The sequence below is a fragment of the Zeus faber genome (genome assembly GCF_960531495.2).
Source record: "Zeus faber genome assembly, chromosome: 12".
NCBI classification, from domain to species: Eukaryota; Metazoa; Chordata; class Actinopteri; order Zeiformes; family Zeidae; genus Zeus; species Zeus faber.
Window position 1 is genome coordinate 24,312,914 of NC_137196.1, and position 18,936 is coordinate 24,331,849.

At 47.3% G+C, this 18,936-nt stretch overlaps 3 protein-coding genes across 3 annotated transcripts; 1 reads left to right on the top strand and 2 right to left on the bottom strand.

Moving 5' to 3' along the window:
* Nucleotides 1-3,813: 3,813 nt before the first annotated feature.
* Nucleotides 3,814-6,081, bottom strand: cbln12 (cerebellin 12; the record flags this gene model as incomplete). Its single annotated transcript, XM_080010989.1, has 4 exons — nt 5,975-6,081; nt 4,381-5,164; nt 4,110-4,229; nt 3,814-4,011 (listed from the first exon to the last, which is right to left on the bottom strand). The coding sequence occupies exons 2-4, from the start codon at nt 4,669-4,671 to the stop codon at nt 3,814-3,816; spliced, it is 609 nt and encodes a 202-aa protein (XP_079867115.1). The 5' UTR covers nt 4,672-5,164; nt 5,975-6,081.
* Nucleotides 6,082-7,779: 1,698 nt separating this feature from the next.
* On the bottom strand, nt 7,780-13,004 carry trim110 (tripartite motif containing 110; the record flags this gene model as incomplete). Its single annotated transcript, XM_080010981.1, has 7 exons — nt 7,780-8,049; nt 8,390-8,661; nt 9,604-9,749; nt 9,929-9,951; nt 11,095-11,328; nt 12,224-12,319; nt 12,498-13,004. 7 exons carry the CDS (start codon nt 13,002-13,004, stop codon nt 7,780-7,782), a joined length of 1,548 nt encoding a protein of 515 aa, XP_079867107.1.
* A 2,198-nt stretch (nt 13,005-15,202) lies between these two features.
* LOC307238113 (GTPase IMAP family member 8-like) lies at nt 15,203-18,257 on the top strand. The gene is made up of 4 exons (XM_080010977.1): nt 15,203-15,278; nt 15,917-16,630; nt 16,734-17,498; nt 17,592-18,257. The coding sequence occupies exons 1-4, from the start codon at nt 15,272-15,274 to the stop codon at nt 17,708-17,710; spliced, it is 1,605 nt and encodes a 534-aa protein (XP_079867103.1). The 5' UTR covers nt 15,203-15,271; the 3' UTR covers nt 17,711-18,257.
* The last annotated feature ends 679 nt before the right edge of the window (nt 18,258-18,936 follow it).

Consider the following 18,936-nt stretch of genomic DNA (forward strand, 5'->3'; position numbering starts at 1 on the left):
GAATTACCCAATAGCACAAGGCCTGTTCCAGACCTTTGGAGGACTTAAGATTTGTCTATATCTTCCAAAGGCATAGGCTGGGAGGCCTGTACTTGTGTTTAAATTAACAGAGGACCAGTGTGAGAGGCTTGTCGAAAGGGAATGCACAAATCTTGTCTTGTACGCCACCGCCACCTCCTTTTCCAACTTCTCAGTTTCTCGTCCTTGGGTGAGAATATGATTAACGTCCAAACGCAATGTTATTCCTCGAAGTTATGTTCCTAAAAACACAGGGATATGTCAATTAGTTTAACTAATAAAGACACATTGAATGCAGTAGCCAGAACCGGCGTGGTAACTTCTTCAACGGCGACAGAATAATAACGTAAGTGGCATCGGTCTCCTCTTGCCGGAGTCTTTTGTTTACCGAGTAAGACGTCTAGAAAAAACAAAAAACAAAAAAAAACACATCCAACCACTCATGGGCATGTGGTCCAGTTAAAACATGTGGTAAATAAAGTTTCCTGGGTGCAAGTCATAGATGATCCCTGGACTGTTCAGTGAATGGCCGCAGCTCACTGGAGTCACTAAGGAGGATGCTGGGAACAGTAGATGCTGCTCTGCTCATACTGCAGTCACCTCTATTTGCTATTTTCGACAAGAGTGAATTGTTGATAGAGTTTTATTGTTAAATTCGATGGGTGGGTTTTTTTTTTGTTGTACATTGCCAATTTTTTCAATTCTCTACAATTTAGCACATTTTTAGTTTCATTGTACATTGCTAATGTTTCTATGTTTACGTCATTTTTTAGGTCTATTGCATAATGCTAATTGTTTCCTGTTTTTATTCATATTCGTGTATTATTATTGCCTATTGTTTTGATGTTGAGCTGCTCTACCACCGCAATTCCCCCCTGGGGATGAATAAAGTATCTATCTATTTATCTAAACCCCCTCAGTTAGCATTAGCTTAAGCATGCTAGCGATCAAAAAAACCTACTGCAAACCCCACTTGGCCTCGCAGCGTTCAGCGTGAATTATACGCGGTGGATGGGGATGTTTTGAGCGGATAACAAGCTTTTCTGTCATTTACCGCCCGGGCTCCCCCGGTCCCGTCCACAAACCGGACCAAACCACAGCAACGTGCCACAATAACCAACTGCCCGTCAACGGGTTTAGGCCGCGATGCTGTTTGGGGAGGTCGGCGTCGGCCACCTCCGGCCGAGGCACCCGCGGGGCACCGCCGCGTCCCGGAGCCCCGGACCCCTCCCGGTTATAATTCGGGGCTGCTAAATTTACCTTTGCGTCGACACACATGGCTTTCTCCGTCTCACAACACTGTGCGGCTACAGGAAACGGCCAGCGCGGAGCAGGAACTAACGCGTTGCCTCGGCGAGCGGCCGCCAAGCTACGCCCCCAGCCGGCCGTCGCGCGGCGGCGATTGGTCGGCGTCCCCGCGGACCGGCCGCGCGCCGCGAGCCCATTGGCCGCCGCGGCCGCCCGTCGCGGCTCCGGCGGCGCCGCGGGGCGGGACCCGGCTGGTGGACCTGGTTCGGTTGAGGGGGACGCAGCGAGTGCGGCCTAGCTCCGCTGTCCCTCCGCGGCGCTTTAGCGGCAGGCGCTCGGAGTCCGCCGCGATGGGTGCCCGGGAGAGGATGGGCGCGTTCTGTTGTTGTTGTTGTTGTTTTTTTTTTTTAATTATTTCGCGGAGAGTGTTCCCTCGCGGTTGTTTTCGAAGCGTATTTTATTCATGATAAGATCTTTCGTTCGCCCCCCTCGCCCCCCCCCCACCAATCAAGACACCGCCTATAAATAAATAAATGAAGACCGCGTTGCAGAGTATTTGCTAAATACACACATTCCTTTCACATTCTGCCAGTATAATATACTCAAATACTATTACCAACAGCTTTCTCGGTGTGTGATGTCTTTTTAGAATATATCTCTGTTATGTGACCTGTTTATTATGACCATGACGGAGTGATCATTATTATTATGTCTCCCCTCTGTGATGGGGCTGATGGAGCTTCTAGTCGGTAGAAGCGCAGTGGAATGCTCATTGTTGTTATTATTTCTGTTTATTTTTTTTCCCTTCCTTTTTGATAAATTGATTTAATTATTAATAAACTAAATTGAATGTCGTCATGTCTCTGGTCGGAAATGGGATTTTCTGCAATTCTAGACGAGTTTCCATTCACTTGTCGGAAATAAGAGATAATTGTTTATGCTGTTTGATTTTAAATGCACTAAAAAAGTGGTCAAGGGTCTTTAAACGTCCTAATAAAATGCAGTAGTACTTCGGTTGATCAGAATACATTTATATAGATTTTTTTAAATCTATTTTACACATTTCCATAGTGATCTTAGATGTAAGAGCTCATTCAAACTCAAACTATGCAGACTCCCAAAAGGTCTTGTTTATTATCAGAAGGACAGTATCAGCCTCTACTGTATATACTGAAATAACACCACAGATCCGCTTCTTGGATTTTGACAAATGCTGGTGGGACTGTCCTGAGCAAAATGGATCACAGTCTGTAAGATAAATAAGTGAATGTGTGTGTGTGTGTGTGTGTGTGTGTGTGTGTGTGTGTGTGTGTGTGTGTGTGTGTGTGTGTGTGTGTGTGTGTGTGTGTGTGTAGGGTGAGATGAGGGTGAGAGAGAGAAAGAGAAAGAGAAAGAGGGGGAGAGAGTGAGAGAGGAGGGGGAAAGAGGGGGGGGGGGGGTAGTGGTCACGGTGGTCATGGAAGTGTAAGTGACTGGATGTGACAGCCCACCACACTTTATCCGTGGTGGCCCCGCAGAGATATGCCTGTTTGCTCGCCAATGCCTCCATCTGTTTGTGGCCCTGCGAGGAGCATCCGCCTCTTACCACACGTTCTGCCCAGGCCCCATACCGGTGTCTGCTCAGTTCACGCCAACTCTGATGGCGAGAGCTATATTTACAAACAGCTGCTAAGGCACTGTGTAGAAAGAACATATTGGTATAGCATTTTAAACGGTTAATCCCATATAGGATCACTGTCCCACAATATTAAAACAATCACAATCTGAATTAGAAGAAAAACAACAAAACAATACTCCTGCAGATGGCAATAAAGCACACTTCCCTATACATTTTAAAATAAAAAGTCAACTAATGATTGTATCTATTTGAATTATATTTTATTTTAATATTTACCACCTGATACATATCTTGTGGCGTTTGTAAATTTATTGCAGAAGAAACAACAGCCAAGTGGAGAATTTGGAATCACAAGACACAGCAGGACATATCCAGTTTAAGACAAGCAAGATAAATATTGCATTATTTCACACATTTTCTATTGAAACAAAACGAAAAGGAAACTATAGGAAATATATAGGCTATTAATTAGTCATTGCACTTCAGCCCACATTGCACAAAATAGCTACTTTATTATTTTAATTACACTAACAAATGTCCCCAAAACCCATTGAAGAATGCTTGCACAGGAAAAGAGAAATCTGAACCCAGGGAGAAATCGATCTTTATTTGATGAGTTCGCCTCTTTTAACCCCAAAAATATTTTTTTCTTTCTCAGGAAAGACTGGTTTTGATAGGTTCCCATTTGAGTTTTCCTTGATACTTAATTTCTCATCCTACGGTACACAGAACAAGGAGCTACAGTGGAAAAACCTCCCGTCTCCATACGCATCCCCTTCTCCATTACATACTCCATCTATATTTGTTGTTTTGCTTTCCCACTTAGCGACACCACAAACCGACTCATATCTCCTCACGCTGTCTGTTCTTCCACAGCTCAGTGTCCCTCCAACCCCGCCCCCTCCCCGACAGGCCTCGATTCATCCCAATCACAACGGGAAGACGAGGAACCCAGAGAAGGTGGAGTACTTCCAGCCCCCCATCAGGTTTCCTCTCTCCAGTTTGAGGTAGGCCTTATCCCCCCTCTCCATGATCACCAGGCCGGCGTTGGTGGCGGCTTCCCGGGTCACGTCCTGGTCCCCGGCGAAAGCTGAGATCATGGGCCAGCCGTTCAGCATCAGGCTCACCTGGAGAAAAGGAAACCGGTGGACCACATGTAATGTACCGCATGTTTGTGTGACGTGTGGGATTGGACGTGTCAATTGTCAGAGTCATCGTGGCGTACCTGGATCGTCTGCCTGTTGTATGCCTTCACAACGTGGAAGTTGAAACTGTAGACCCCTCTCCTGGGTGCCAGGAAAACACTGCTATCCTGGTCAAAGTGGTTGCCCACATTCACCAGGATCTGATCCGAGGGGGGACACCCAGTTGTGCAGGAAAAAGCGCGATTAAAGGTATGCTAATGTTTTTTGCTTTAACATCCTCTTAAAAAGCAAGGTATTATTAAAGTAGTATAAATCTCCAAAACAAAATCTCCAGAGTGACCGCATACTTACATGATCAAAGTAGATGATCATGGTGCGGTTGCTCATGTCGGTGGGCTCGTGGTTGGTCTGCCGAGTGGCGGAGAAGGCCACCCGGCCGGTCCCGGAGCGGACCGACATGCCCAGGGCGTTCCCGGCCGGCTCCGACGTCGGGGTGGAATCGCACACCACCAAGCACTTTCCCTCGAGTACGATGGGCTCTGTGTCATTCTGTCCCCTGCACCCCAGAGGTCCCCAAAAGAGCATCACGCTCAGCAGCACACCGAGGTCCAAGTGGGCCCGATAAACTGACCGGGGATTCATTATCGATCTGGCAACGCTCACTGTTATGTATTCGTCAATGATTTCTACCGAAGGGGAAGCGTCACTAGGAAAGACCCGATGTGTCGATAAACATTTTGTGGTGCACAATCACGGCGTTATACACACACTTCTCACAGAGTTTAAAAAAATAAATAAATCCTCCAGGCCAGAGCCAATTCTGTCCTTCAAGGTCAAAGACAAAAGAGAGGCGACCCTGAATCTAAATCAATCTTTCTAGGCAGGCATACTTTTTCCCCCCAGACAAAAGCGAAAGAAAAAACCACACACAAAAAAAACCTAACAAAAAAAAACTATCATCTAGGTAAAATAGACAAATAAACCGAGCGGCCTCTCGGTTCTTCTTCCACTCTGTTTCTCACTTTTGTTACAATCTCTGAGCGTCTGCAGCCGGATTATTTGCTTTCTGGTAAGAGTGACGAGGACGAAACGCACGTCCTTGCGGGCCTCAGTTGACTTCTTCGGCAAGCAGGGCCTGCGGGGGAGGGAGGGAGGGAGGGAGGGAGGGAGGCAGAGACAAAGTTGCATCACAAAGGGAGCGCGAGAAGGAACTTTGGCCGACGCCGCCGGGAGGAGGAGTAGGAGGAACGGTGCTGAGGAGGGAGGGATGAGGTAAGCTCCTGGCCGGGTGTCAGGGGAAGGATGTGGGATCCAGGAGGGAGTGAGAAGGAAAGAGGGAGCGGGGGAACAACTCCACTGAGTGACCATCTGTCTTTCACACTTGCCCCCCTCCCTCCCTCCCTCCCTCCCTCCCTCACGCATCTCTACCGTTGCCCGCCTCTCTTACCCTACTACTACTACTACTGCGCTCTCTCTCTCTACCTCCCTCTCTCTCCCTCTCTCTCTCGCTACACACACGCCGACACACTCTGGTTTCCATTTACGACAATCTTCACATTGCCCCATAAAGCCCCTCGTTTCCCCGAAGACGACGGTTTCAGTAAAACCTTGCATAACTACTACGCAAGAACGCTAGCAGTTCTCCCCAAAAAAAAACAAGAAAAAAGAAAACAAACAAACAAAAAAAAACAACAAAAAAACACGATGTCCTCTGTCGTCCATCGGTGAACATTTCTTGAATTCGCAAGTGCTCCCGCTCATGCAACCGGTTGGATAAGGAACACACGCTGTTACCATGCCACCATGTGTTATGGTTGCTGCTCGCACTGTTATCCTGCTTTAACTGTCTAAACATGCCATGCACAAAATATACTTCCTCTCTCTCTCTCTCTCTATATATATATATATACACACAGTTAAGATCATCGAAACTCAACGAAGTCACCTGTTTTGGTGTGAACGACTGGATGAATCCCTGGTATTCCACAAAGGCATTTCCCTCCCGGACTCTGCGGTGTGATCAGGAGCCCTCCTTCTCCTGCTCTTCTTTTGCCTTCTTTTGTGACATGCCCCTCTGCCGTTGCACGACCATGACAAGAGTACACCACGGTCTCCCTCTCTCACTCCCTCGCTCCCTCGCTCTCTCTCTCTCTCTCTCTCTCTCTCTCTCTCTCTCTCGTCCTCTTTCCTCTCTCTATCTTTCTCTCACACTCCCCTCCCTCCCTCCCTCCCTCCGCTCTCGTCTTCCTCGCTCACTCTGTTGCATCCACCCACTCACCTTTACAGTAGGATGGGTGGGGGGGGGGGGGGGGTGAAAAGCGGGGCTCGGGACTATCTGAGGCAGGTGAGATAAACCAGTGATCAGTGGGTATTTTGCTCCGCACATTTTGCTCCTTTGTGGAGGGACGCACTCGTGGTTGCCCTCCGAGAGATAAGCAGGTGATTGGGAAAAGATTTTCTGGTTTCAAGGTTTTTCCGTCGCTCGTTTATTCTGCGAACGAATATTTCACATCGTGAGCAAAGACAGTTTTGGATGGTTTGTTAAAAAAACAAACAAACAAACAAACAAACAAACAAACAAAAAACACTGACACCTTGCATCATGAGACAAAATACAGAACAATTAAAAAAAAAAAAGTGCTCTTAAAAAAGACACCATTTGGAAGAAATTAAACCTTTCGTGTGAAACAAATATCACCGGTATAAAAGTATATGATTAAAAAAAGAAAAAGATGTTTTAATGTGTTATCCTAAGACATTTTCTTGCAAACCACTTATCTACATTTTTAAGACATCGTGTAGCTTTTGTATCCCCTAAGGATCTTCAGCTCTTACTCCAAAGTCTTTTCTTCCTTGGAGGTATCCATTTGATCATTGACATCTTGATCTTTTCCAGTGTACGTGTGTGGTGGTGGTGGTGGTGGTGGTGTGGTTTCGGCAGCCGCACCTATCTCGGGTCCAGGTGATTGGGCCCCGGCTGCGTCTTGTCACTCGCTACAGTCAACCGGTCTGTTTGCAACACCTCTTCACAGTGGGGTAGGAAATAGCTCTATCTAGTGTCTGCTATGAGCAACTACAGGACGCCCCCTCAAGACAAAAAAATAAAAAATAAATAAAAAGATTCATTTGTGTGCAGCAATCAAAGTAAAAATACGTTTTTATTTTAGTCGGCGACGGTCACTAATTTGGTTCATGTGTTATTCATACATATATACACATTCCGCGTGTCTTGGCCACAGCCTGTGCACTCTGCACAGGGCCCTGAGATGGCAAAGAAGACAAAGGAATGAATGGATTGTTCACGCTGACTTTAAATGTACAATACAAGCCCGGTTGACGAGCATGGAATCGAGCAAGATTTGCTTATAGTAGTGGTTCTCTACGTGCGGTCCAGGGACCCCGAGTGGTCCTTTTAAGAGGTTGCAGGGGGTCACCAGCGAAATGATTAATAGTTAAACTTCACCATTGTTTGATTTACAAGACGTTAGAACCGTTACAGAATGTCAAATAATGACTGTTTTAAACCTAGTTTCACTGATTTCTCCTGAACTACAGTATCAACAGGTATGAAGCTTATGACCAAATCAAATCTAAACAATAAAAACATTCTCAGATCGAGGTTCCAGAGAGAGAACCTTATCAAATGAGGTCTGTGGCCTCATGGGTATTAAATCCAGGGTCGTTCAGATGAAAAAGATTGAAAATCACTGGTTTAAAGCATACTGGGCACCATTAGCCATTCCTTTCACCTCAGACCTTGACAATGGCGATGTGGCTGTGCAGCTCGGCTTTGTATAGCCCGAAGCCCAGGCACACGGGCTGGGTGAAGGTCGTAGAGAAGGTGTGGAAGTGGGTGAGGCCGCCGGAAGGCCCCACCTCCGAGAAGGTGATGGTGCCCGCCCCGTAGTCCAGAGCTACGCCCACTCGGTTGCCCGTCATTTGGCACGACAGGCGCGTCTTCCTGCGGTTGTGCCAGGCGGCCAGCTTCCTGTCGTGCTGCTGCGTCAGGCTCCACGACACCTGGAACGGGTACAGAGAGGCAACTGGATGGGCGTGCCGGTTTCCCAAAAGACCATTAACCAAATACATCCGCAACTACAAGAGGGCGAGTTCAACTTTAATAAGGTTACCAACAAAGAGCTGGTTCTTATCAACCGAGGCAAAAAAAGAAAGGGGGCGGAATAACAACAAAATGGGGAGACGGCGTAAAGTTCATTCTAACTCTAGTTGAGAATTAATTAAAACTGTAAGGAGGAATGTGTCAGGTATCATAATGAGAAAGCCCTTCTGTGTCTTGATATGGTTTCTCTGCAGCTTTCCACACAGATTAGAGGCAAGGGCGACCAGAAGCTTCTCGTACCTTGTTGTTCCCAAAGGCGTTGCCCTCCTTCCCCTTCCGCCCGATGTTTTTGTAACAGACGCCGATGTCCCAGAATCCCTCCACCTCCATCTCCCAGTAGTGCGTTCCGGAGGAGAAGGTCTGGGCGGTGAGCACCTGCGCCCAGTGGTCGAAGCGCTCGGGGTGAGCCGTGCACGGCAGCCGGTTTTTGACCCGGGTGGCTGAGCGCAGGTCGTCGGAAATGCTCAGGAGCGGGTGAGCCGTGTTGGTGTCGAGAGTCAAAGAACTGGTTACTGTTTATATAACAAAAGCATAGAGAGGGAGACAGGGAGAGTGAACATATGCAGATGCTCAGCTCGGTGAGAAAGACCTAGACGGAACGGGAGGCTACGAAATAAGCAGTCTGTTCAGGCTGTTGGAGGAAAGCTGTTTGGCTTGGCACGCAGTACTTAATGGGCATTTTTTTGGAAATGTATTTTGTTTCAAGCTAAATAAATAAATACATCATTGAATTAATAATATTTTGTATAATTTTTTGTATAATAGATGTTGTAGTACACTTTTTTAACAGTATTTTTATGGCTGTTTCATTTATGTTCTGCATATTTTTGCTTGTATCAGTGTGCTGTTTCTAAACACTCGTAAAAAAAGATTATTACTGTGTTATAATCGGGTGGGCATTTGACAGGAATTTGCCTCATTGTTATTTCATTTCTTCTCATATTTGTTATATGAGAACAAATTAATTCACAACCAAGCAAATTAAGCCAAATTAAAGACAATTTAAAAAAATGAAGCAAAATCCTTTGATTTTCTCATGAATAACTGTTATTTGATTCTAAGCCAATGGAATCATATGTCATCAGATAGACACTTTCAAAAGCTCCTGAACAGCTCCAAAAGCTGTGAGTTTGTTTAATGCAGGAACAGTGACACAGAGCAAAGGAAGAGGCGTGGGAAGAAGCCAACGCACAGCCAGTAGGGGTAATGCATTGGACTTCTATATTAATATGCAACCACTATACTAAATCATTTGGCCAGGCTTCTTCCCTTACTTTCTCAATGCACATTCTCAGATATGCAGCACTCGTGGCCTTGGTGGTAAAAAAACAACCAGGCTGTGCTCAGGCCATTCACTTTCCGCAGAGTGACAAAAGCAAGAAGTATTATCGTTCGTGGGAGAATCTGAATCTGAATCCGGGCGTGTAACCACTCCGCCCTCCTCCAGCACTCACAGAGTTCTCTCTTGAGCTCGCTGAGGGAGCGCAGCGTCTCGGTGATGAAGTCCCGGTACTTGTTCTCGATGTCCTCCAGGATGCACTTCCTGTCTTTGTGGAGGGGATCGGGCGAAAACAGCGGGCAGTTGAGGTCCGTCACCAACCTGCAGTGGGACACGGCGGGAACCGTGGGTTGCGCCATTGTGTCGAGGAATACATTACAATGCATGCGGTCCCACACACACACACGCACACACACGCACACACACACACACACACACACACACACACACTCAGAAAACTCATAACCTCGCAGAAAACGACGGCTTTGCCTCGCACTTACTTTGAGTCATCTGATTGAAAAGCCTGCAGACAGAAATGGAAAGAGCCAAGGATAGAGGTCAAAATGAGAGAGAAGAAAACACGGAGGAAAAAAAAACCAACAAAAAGAAGTCAGTTGAAATAAGGATGAGCATTTCAACTTTAGAATAAAATAAATTCATTTATAAACTTAGCTAATAATTGACAAGGTCAGCAGCCCTGAAAATAATGAATCGTACTGAAGGCTGGACAATGTGCCATACATTCATTTATTGGTGAACACGAGGAACACACAACCTACACGGCAACGTTTTGCACAGCGACTCTAATATAGAATGGATAGACTCTTTTGTGCCAGACTCTTCTCCCTATTTCTGAAAAGAGAGGGACGCCATACACAACATGGTGTTTGTCATTGCCATTCAGTCAATAGTGTCACAATATGACATGTTTACAGTGATTTATTATCAAAAAAAAAACACATCATTGTGAATCCGTCCACCAGGCGATAACACTTGATAACTTAGGATAAATAAGCAGAAATAAGATAACAAATGTTATTAGTGATGCACTGATATTGACACCAGACCTACACAGGGCACCGTGATGGGGGAATATCAAACTAGACTGAGATAAGCGATAAGATCGTTCACACATGGATTTCTGTCATCTGTCCTTGGCCAAATAAACAGATTCTAGTACTTTAAAAGCGTAAATGGCTTCCAGATTTTTTTTTGTCTGTCCGACAATAGAACTGTCAATTGTCATCAACAATAAATGGAAGCGTGACTGATCTTGCCGCTATGTTAAAAAATATATTTACAAATCAACTCGGTTCTGCCATCCTCATCTACCTCTTCCCTTCCCGACTGTTTGTGATGGAGGGGAGTCCTACCAGAGACTGTACTCCAATCAGGTTGGAACAATCAATCTAAGTCAAAATGTTCTGCACATCTGGATCGCCGTACGAAGCAAGGAAACAAGGTACATTTTAACAGACTTTTGGACTCTCAATGGCGCTGATTATACTCTAGGTCCATGTGCAGCTCATTGAAAAAAAAAAAAAAAAAAAAAAAGCACATAAAAATACCGTTGGTCCAGAAGAAGCACCAGCGCAGCACTGTTTGACATCATCCAATTACACAAGCCCTGACGCGTCCCCCCACAAACACAGCGCGCACGGCTCACCCAGATGAGCAGGAAGGGGTCGTTCTCCCCCAGCAGCGAGGTCAGGTAGTGCTGGATGTCCTGCGTCTGGCCCAGGTCCTCCCTCACCTTGGAGCAGTCCTCCTGCAGGCGCTCCGCGGCGTTCTCCCTCTCCCTCTTGGTGACGTCCCTCAGCGCCGCCACCAGCCTCTCCACCTGCACCTTCAGGGCCGACCCCAGGCGCTCCACCTGGGTGTCTTCGGCCTCCAACGATTCCTGCCACAGGGAACGGAGGCGCCGCTCGGCTCTTTACGGTTTATGCTTTCCTTTGTGGTTGTTTTTGTGTTTCTTGGTTTTTCTATTGAATGGCTTGTACCAGGGTGTGGTGTGGGGATGGTGTGGTTTGAGCGGCCACACCTGACCTGGATCTAGGTAGTTGGAGACCCAGGATCAGTGTGGCTGCATACCTGTTGCTCGTTGGTTGGTCTACCGAGCAACAGGTAAAACCCCCATCCCCACACTCACTCATTAGAGGAGCCCCTGTCATGACACATGTCAATCTGCTCCTGGGTGTATTCCAACTGGCCCACTCTCTACAATAATCTGGTGTCTACAACCCCAGTCTTCTGTGTCTCTGTGCCGGAGATCCCTGAAAACGGCACTTGGGTGGCGCGTGGTCGGTGACACACAGGTGTTCCCAGGCCTGTTTATAGCAGGGACCCCTTGGCAGAGTAAGCTTTGGCTGAGGATTGTCCCCTATAAACTAAGTAAACACCTCACCTGCCTATAACAAACTGCCGTGCAATTTAACATTTACACTAAACCTTGCTGACAAAAACAACCTCTTTATTAGGGAGGTTGAATATATATTGTTTGTGAGAATATATGTATGCACATACAATGCAATTTTTTTTAAGGATCCCTAGGGGGCGGCGCCATCTGTTTCCATTGGTGTTATTTTCACCAGATTTTCACCCAAGTTTTTCTCTGAGACAGCTGAGAAGTTTCTTTTTCTGGAACAGCCATTGGCTCTATTGCGCTATGTATCGCGTAGAAACGAGCAATCCAATTCCACTTAATCTAATTTTAACCACAATAGCACAGAGACCGACCATAGCTTTAGTCAAACACTATTCATTCAACCCCCCATTTGTGCTGTGTTTCTGCTTACTGTCATGATGCGGTCCAAACTTTGTTGCTGTTTGAGGATCTTCTCTCCGTCTCTCATCTTTTCCTCTGCTTTCTGAAGAAGCATCTGGAGTATCACCTGAGGAAACACAGGCACAGTATAAAAACCATGGTTCTAGCACACAGGCCCATGCACATGGCCACACACACACACACACGCATGCACACACGCACACACGCACGCACGCACGCACACAAGAAGGCACACACACACACACACACACACACACGCACAAGTATGGAGACTCTCTACAAACCTTCAGATCTTCCTCCACCTGTTTGAGTGCCTTCACCTTGTGCTGGGCGTGCCCTCCCTCCAGCAGACAGTCTCCGCACGCATACACCCTCTCGTCCGCACAATAATACCGGTAGAGCTCTGTGTGCGCCGGGCACCGGCGCTGGGAGAGGTCCCCCAGCGGATCCACCAGCAGGTGGGTGCTGAAGGCCGGCCTCTTCAGGTGGGGTTCCAGGTGTTCGGCGCACAGTGACACCTCGCACCTCAGGCAGGTCTTGATGGCGGCGGACGCCCCTTCCCCCTCCCCCGCTTCAGACGGGCAGCAGTCGCACGGCACCACGATGTGCTCCTCTTGGCACTGGGGGCAGGTGAAGTGACCTTTGACCACGTCCGAGGCCTCCAGACCGTGGCTCCCCCAGGCCTCGCGGATGCAGGCCGGGCAGAAGCTGTGGCCGCAGGGCAGGGGGTGCGTCCAGGTGAAGACATCTCGGCACACGGAGCAGGTCAGCTCCTCCTCCAGGGAAGACATGGCAGCAGGTAGGTAGGGGGTTCTGTGTACACGTCTGTGTGTGTGTGTGTGTGTGTGTGTGTGTGTGTGTGTGTGTGTGTGTGTGTGTGTGTGTGTGTGTGTGTGTGTGTGTGTGTGTGTGTGTGTGTGTGTGTGTGGCTGTGTGTGTATGTGTGTGGCTGTGTGAGTGTGGGACTGTTCAAGTGTGTATTCAAAGCAGTGTACAGAAGAGAAGAATTAAAAACACACAATTATGCATAATTTAGATAAAGGTTTTACAAAATTATTATTATTATTGTTATTGTTATTGTTATTGTTATTGTTATTGTTATTATTATTATTATTATTATTATTATTATTATTATTATTATTATTATTATTATTATTGTTGTTGTTGTTGTTATTTTAATTATTATGATTATTGTTATTATTATCATTATAATTATTAGAGGATGAGTTGCGGACTGGTTCCTTGTGTAAGAAAAGTGTAAAGCCCAAACAGGGAATCAGCCACAGCTAGTATTGAGCCCTATGGCAGATGGGAGCAATCTCTGCACTCCAACTGTGCATTTAGACCATTAATCTGGTCTACTCAGCTCCCGCTGATAGTCTCCCATGAATAGCTTTCCTCCCCTATTACTCGCCTAATACTATAACTATTGAAAAGGACCCGAAAGTCCACAGAACTTCTAGGTACAGAGAAAGCACTCCCCTTCCCGGTACCTCCCTTACCAGAGCTACCTGCAGAGTTGAAAGAGAACATGTTTCAAAACGAATTTCATTGTGAGACTGTGCCATCAAAGGGGAAAACCCTTTTTATGGGGACGACCACAAAGCGTTAAAGCGCTGACCAATGAGAGCGGTGACTGTCAGGCTGCCGCACCCAAGGGCAACACTTCCAACACTGACCCAGAAGAGCGTTAACCCCACACAATCCCAACCTGTCGCTCTGGACGGATCAGGAGATCATCTTTTCCAGTTTGTTGACCCCGCTCACTGGACATGTGCTGTGGTCCTGCATCACGAACCAAAAGAACCTGCATTCTCACGCACAAAGCCCCCCGAGCAGGACTTTAAATGTGCCCGTCAGAACGAAGAGGAGTGGGGGGGGGGGGTTTTCTCTTACCTGTCGACGGCTCAGAGTTGGTCTCTGTGCGTGGTGGCCATCAGTGAGTGTCAGTGTGTCCGGTGAGTGACCATGGAGGCTAATCCCACGGGATCCCTCCTATGGAGGAATTAGACACTGGCGCTGAACTCTGCGGAAGATCACATGACCCGGCGAGGGGGAGGGGGAGAGGGAGAGAGACAGAGACGGGGGCGGGGGGGGGGGTTCAGGATTATCTTGTTTGGTTTTTGTTCTGTCGTTTGACTGAGTAAATGGAATTTGTAGTCTACTGACTTTGACTCATGGTAATAACTAAATTAATATGCCGTATCAAGTTGGTGTCAGCTAAATGACGCAACTTCATTCAAGATGATGTTGGATTTCCATGGGAATCCATGTCGGACAAGGACTTATGTATGTACTTTTATTTAGGGCCTCGTCTCACAGCATCTCAACTTCACCTTCAACCCCTCACGCCAGTACTTCCACATAACACACTGCCATTTGGAGTTTCCTTTCATAATATCAAACTGTGCAGGCTCCGTGGTGCAGGTATGTACAGTATAAACACCTGCTTCCCCTCTTGGATCCGGTGTGACGCTTCCCCGTCCTCCCCCAACCTGCGCCGCCTGTTGTGAACGACAACGGGGGCATCGCGGTAGGGTCGCCCGGCACGAAAACAAACCCACCCCCCGCAACCGGACCCTCAAAATACAGGGGTGAACGCGCTCCGTCTAGTGGGGTGAAGCCCTTGACGGGAAGAGAAAAACTCACGCCCTCTGTGAACTCCAGCGTGCTGTGCGTGCACAACAAGCGCAGGTACAGGCTGGAGAGACATGGAGAGGCAGCCTTTCCGGCTCCGCCCCAATAGGAGGAACCCGAAACTGATTTCCTCGGACCTGCTGCCTCCGCAGTTTCTCACAGACGCTCACGTCTGATCCGATCCCAAAATCGGTAAACAAAAGACTTGGTGATAACGGTTATGATGCGGCGTGCGACTTCTGACGTTTGACGGTTTGCTTTCTCGTTTCTCCACCAACTGAGCCGATTGGCATTTTTATGTTTTCCGTTTTTTTATTTTTTGGATTGTTTGTTTGTTTCTTTTTTACAGGAGAAGGTGGTCTCTTTTTGGATCGGTTTGAGATGGCACGGTAGGACGCGGGAGTTTTCTGAGAGGGCAAACATGAGCGGTGAGTGTTATTATGGTGCTTTTGTCAGCAACTGGTGGAGGCTATGAAGCTTTGTCATAACGTCGTAGATTCATTTCATGTACCAACTGATCACGACCGGCCTAGTCCACCGCCACAGTTTGGTATTCAGGGCAACCGGTTACACCGGTCTGTAGTTTTATTGTCACACCCACTTTTGCTGATGTCGCACTTCCAATCCAGCTAGAGTATTCATATCATAGCAACCGAACTAACAATACATTTATTTGGAATCTTTTGGGAAAGAATTGCTATCTATCTATCTATCTATCTATCTATCTATCTATCTATCTATCTATCTATCTATTTGTCTGTCTATCTGTCTATCTATCTGTCTATCTATCTATCTATCTATCTATCTATCTATCTATCTATCTATCTATCTATCTATCTATCTATCTATCTATCTATCTATCTATCTGTCTGTCTGTCTGTCAATCTATCTGTCTGTCTGTCTGTCTGTCTATCTATCTATCTATCTATCTATCTATCTGTCTGTCTGTCTGTCTGTCTGTCTGTCTGTCTATCTATCTATCTATCCGTCTGTCTGTCTGTCTATCTATCTGTCTATCTGTCTATCTGTCTATCTATCTTATATATTCCTGTGTGCCTCATGATAGCAAAAGGCAACACCAAGAAGTTAGAGGACATTCGCCTGACCCTCATTGGCAGAAAGTGGTCCGGCAAAAGCATCGCAGGCAACACAATACTGGGTTGTGAAGCCTTCCACGTTGACGACGAGACCATCAAGAACACGACAGGACACGGGGAGGTCGCCGGGAGATGGAGGGTGACAGCGGTGGAGACCCCCGGGTGGTGGAAGCCGTTCGACCCCCGCGAGACCATGGAGCTCACCAAGATGAAGATCATCCAGAGCGTATCTCAGGGGCCCCACGCCATCCTGCTGGTCATAGACATGGACACCGTGCTCGAGGAGAAGAGCACGAACGCAATAGAGAGCCACCTGGGGCTCCTGGGGGGCGACGTGTGGGACCACACCATTGTGCTGCTCAACTACGGCGTCTGGCGGAAGACATTCACCACGGTCACAGACTACATGGACAAGAGAGGAAATTCCCTTCGTAAAATAATCAAGAAATGCGGAGGCAGGTACCACCTGCTCAACAACACCGATAGAACCTCCGACACGCAGGTGAGGGAGTTGCTGATAAAAGTTGAGAAAATGGTGACGAGTAACGGCGGAAAATTCTTTGAGCTGGATGCCGCGCTCGCACAAAGTGTGGAGAGCAAAATGAAGGCGGTGAGGGAAAATGCGAAGCGCAGAGAGGATAGTGCCATCATTGAGAGGAATGCACTCAGTGAAATGTACCAAGGTAAGCAATCAGCTCGCTAACCAGCCACCCATCTAATGGTAATGCTACATCTCTACCATGCCATGATCCACGCATCTATTTCTCTCTATCTATGTATTTTTAGGTGAGGACCACCGTCTGGCAGAAATCAGGCTGATGCTGGTGGGTTGGACACTGTCCGGGAAAACATCCGTGGCCGACACCATACTGGGCGTCCCAACGGCGGAGAAGACGAAAACCATCCGAAGCACAGAGAGACGAGGCCAGGTGGGCCGCTGGGCGGTCAGAGTGGTGGACACTCCCGGGTGGTGGAGGTTCGCGTCCTTGAACGAGACCCCGGAGATGGTCAAGCAGGAGTTGGTGAAGGGCGTGTCCATGAGCCCACCGGGGCACCACGCCGTGGTGGTGGTGGTGTGCGCGTGCATCGCCTTCACCGAGGCGCACCTGAGGGCCATCAGGGAGCACATCAGCTACCTGGGCCCCGACGTGTGGAGACACACCCTCGTCCTGTTAAACTGGTGCGACGCCATCGGCAAAACCAGCGTGGAGGAGTTCATCGAGGGCGAAGGCAAGGCCTTGCAGTGGCTGCTGGGAAAATGCGAGAACAGATACCACAGCCTGAACAGGGACGACGGTCCGTCTCAAGTCACAGGCCTCCTGGAGAAGATAGAGTGGATGGTGGCGGGGAACAGTGTCCTTCGCCTCCACAGGCCAGAGATGGAGGAGTGGGAAGACGGAGGGACCGTCATAGACAGCGTGCCGGTCGAGGCCCAGCTCTTGGAGCTGGTCGAGAAGATGTGCAGGCAGAGAGAGGCGGAGTTTTGGGAGAGCATCAGGAGAGTAGTGGTCATTCCAGAGAAAGCCGGCAGCATCGCTGACCCTCCGTACTGTAAGTAGTGTTTACATTCTAAACATGCACTGATGAAGCCAAAAAAAAGTCTGCTACTATAATAATGTAATATATGCTTCTCCCCAATAATAGTTTCAAATGAAGTGCCGCCATCCTTTGAGGAAGATACGGACTATGAGTCCTCTTCTGACTGTTATTCCATGATGAGCCACTCACTGCAAGAAGCTGAAACCCAGGAGGGCATCATTTAGTGTTTTTGTTACGTGTTGCTATGTTCCTTTCTGTGTATTTATTTTAATCTTTTCCATGCATGTCCAGTCCCCAACTGGCACTTTAAATCACGTCTTCGCCATCCCTTCTTATTTTTAGGTTTTCACTCCTTGATAACAAGCATTTACGCTTTGCATCATGGTTTTAAAATGTGATCACACCATTTGCTTTTATGATCTCCAGATGGTGAGAAAGAGAAATAGTGTTAAGCTTCCCACGCAAAACCGTGAAATTTTATTTTGAAAATAATATTATTTTTTTCGATATGTGTATCATCTTTGTACTATGTATTCACTATTCAATTAATATTCAACATTACACTATATAGACATGCTAATTATAGCAACCACAGGTACTTTAACAGATAGAAGAAATAAAATTGAATTGCTGAGGGAACTGGAGGAAAAAAATTATGATCAAGTTATGGTCACAGAATTTGGCTCAATCTGAGAAGGCTCTAAGGCCTGGGAGACACCTAGTGGTTTAATTGTTATATGATGTAAATATGACTGTGCACTCACTGCATAATATACAGGCTAAACATCAATAATAAAGACTACAGTGAAACAAACAAAAAAGTTTCTTCAACATCCTTGTTAGCCTAAAGTATTTACAGACATAGATAGATGGATGGACGGACGGGCGGACGGACGGACGGACGGACGGACGGACGGACGGACGGACAGACAGACAGACAGACAGACAGACAGACAGACAGACTGACAGACCATTTGGCAGGATTTACAGGCCGGGGGTTTAAAAATATCATTTTGGGGTGCAAAACAAAAGCTCTGCCTGAATAAAAAGTGATGAAATTCAGTGGAAGCTTCAAAGCTGTGTGAGATGCACACAGAAAGCCAATGTGGAGGTAGTCATGGTCACTAGTGGCTCCCTGAGGACCGTCTGGTGGTGGATGTCATTAATTATAGCAGACAGGGAGATAGAGACAGACACACAGACAGACAGACAGACAGACATAGGAGTGGAAAGACAGACAAGCATGCAGGCAGGCCGAAAGACAGAGGAGTGAACACAGACAGACAGACAGGCAGACAGACACACAGATAGACAGACATAGGAGTGGAAAGACAGACAGGCAGGCAGGCTGGCAGACAGACAGAGGATTGGACACAGACGGACAGACATACAGACAGACAGACAGACAGACAGACAGATAAAGGAGTGGAAAGAGAGACGGACAGGCAGA

Coding starts and splice junctions, on each gene's coding strand:
- LOC307238113 (XM_080010977.1), top strand. Junction 16,631..16,733: donor ACTCAGTGAAATGTACCAAG/GTAAGCAATCAG, acceptor ATGTATTTTTAG/GTGAGGACCACCGTCTGGCA. Junction 17,499..17,591: donor CATCGCTGACCCTCCGTACT/GTAAGTAGTGTT, acceptor CCCCAATAATAG/TTTCAAATGAAGTGCCGCCA.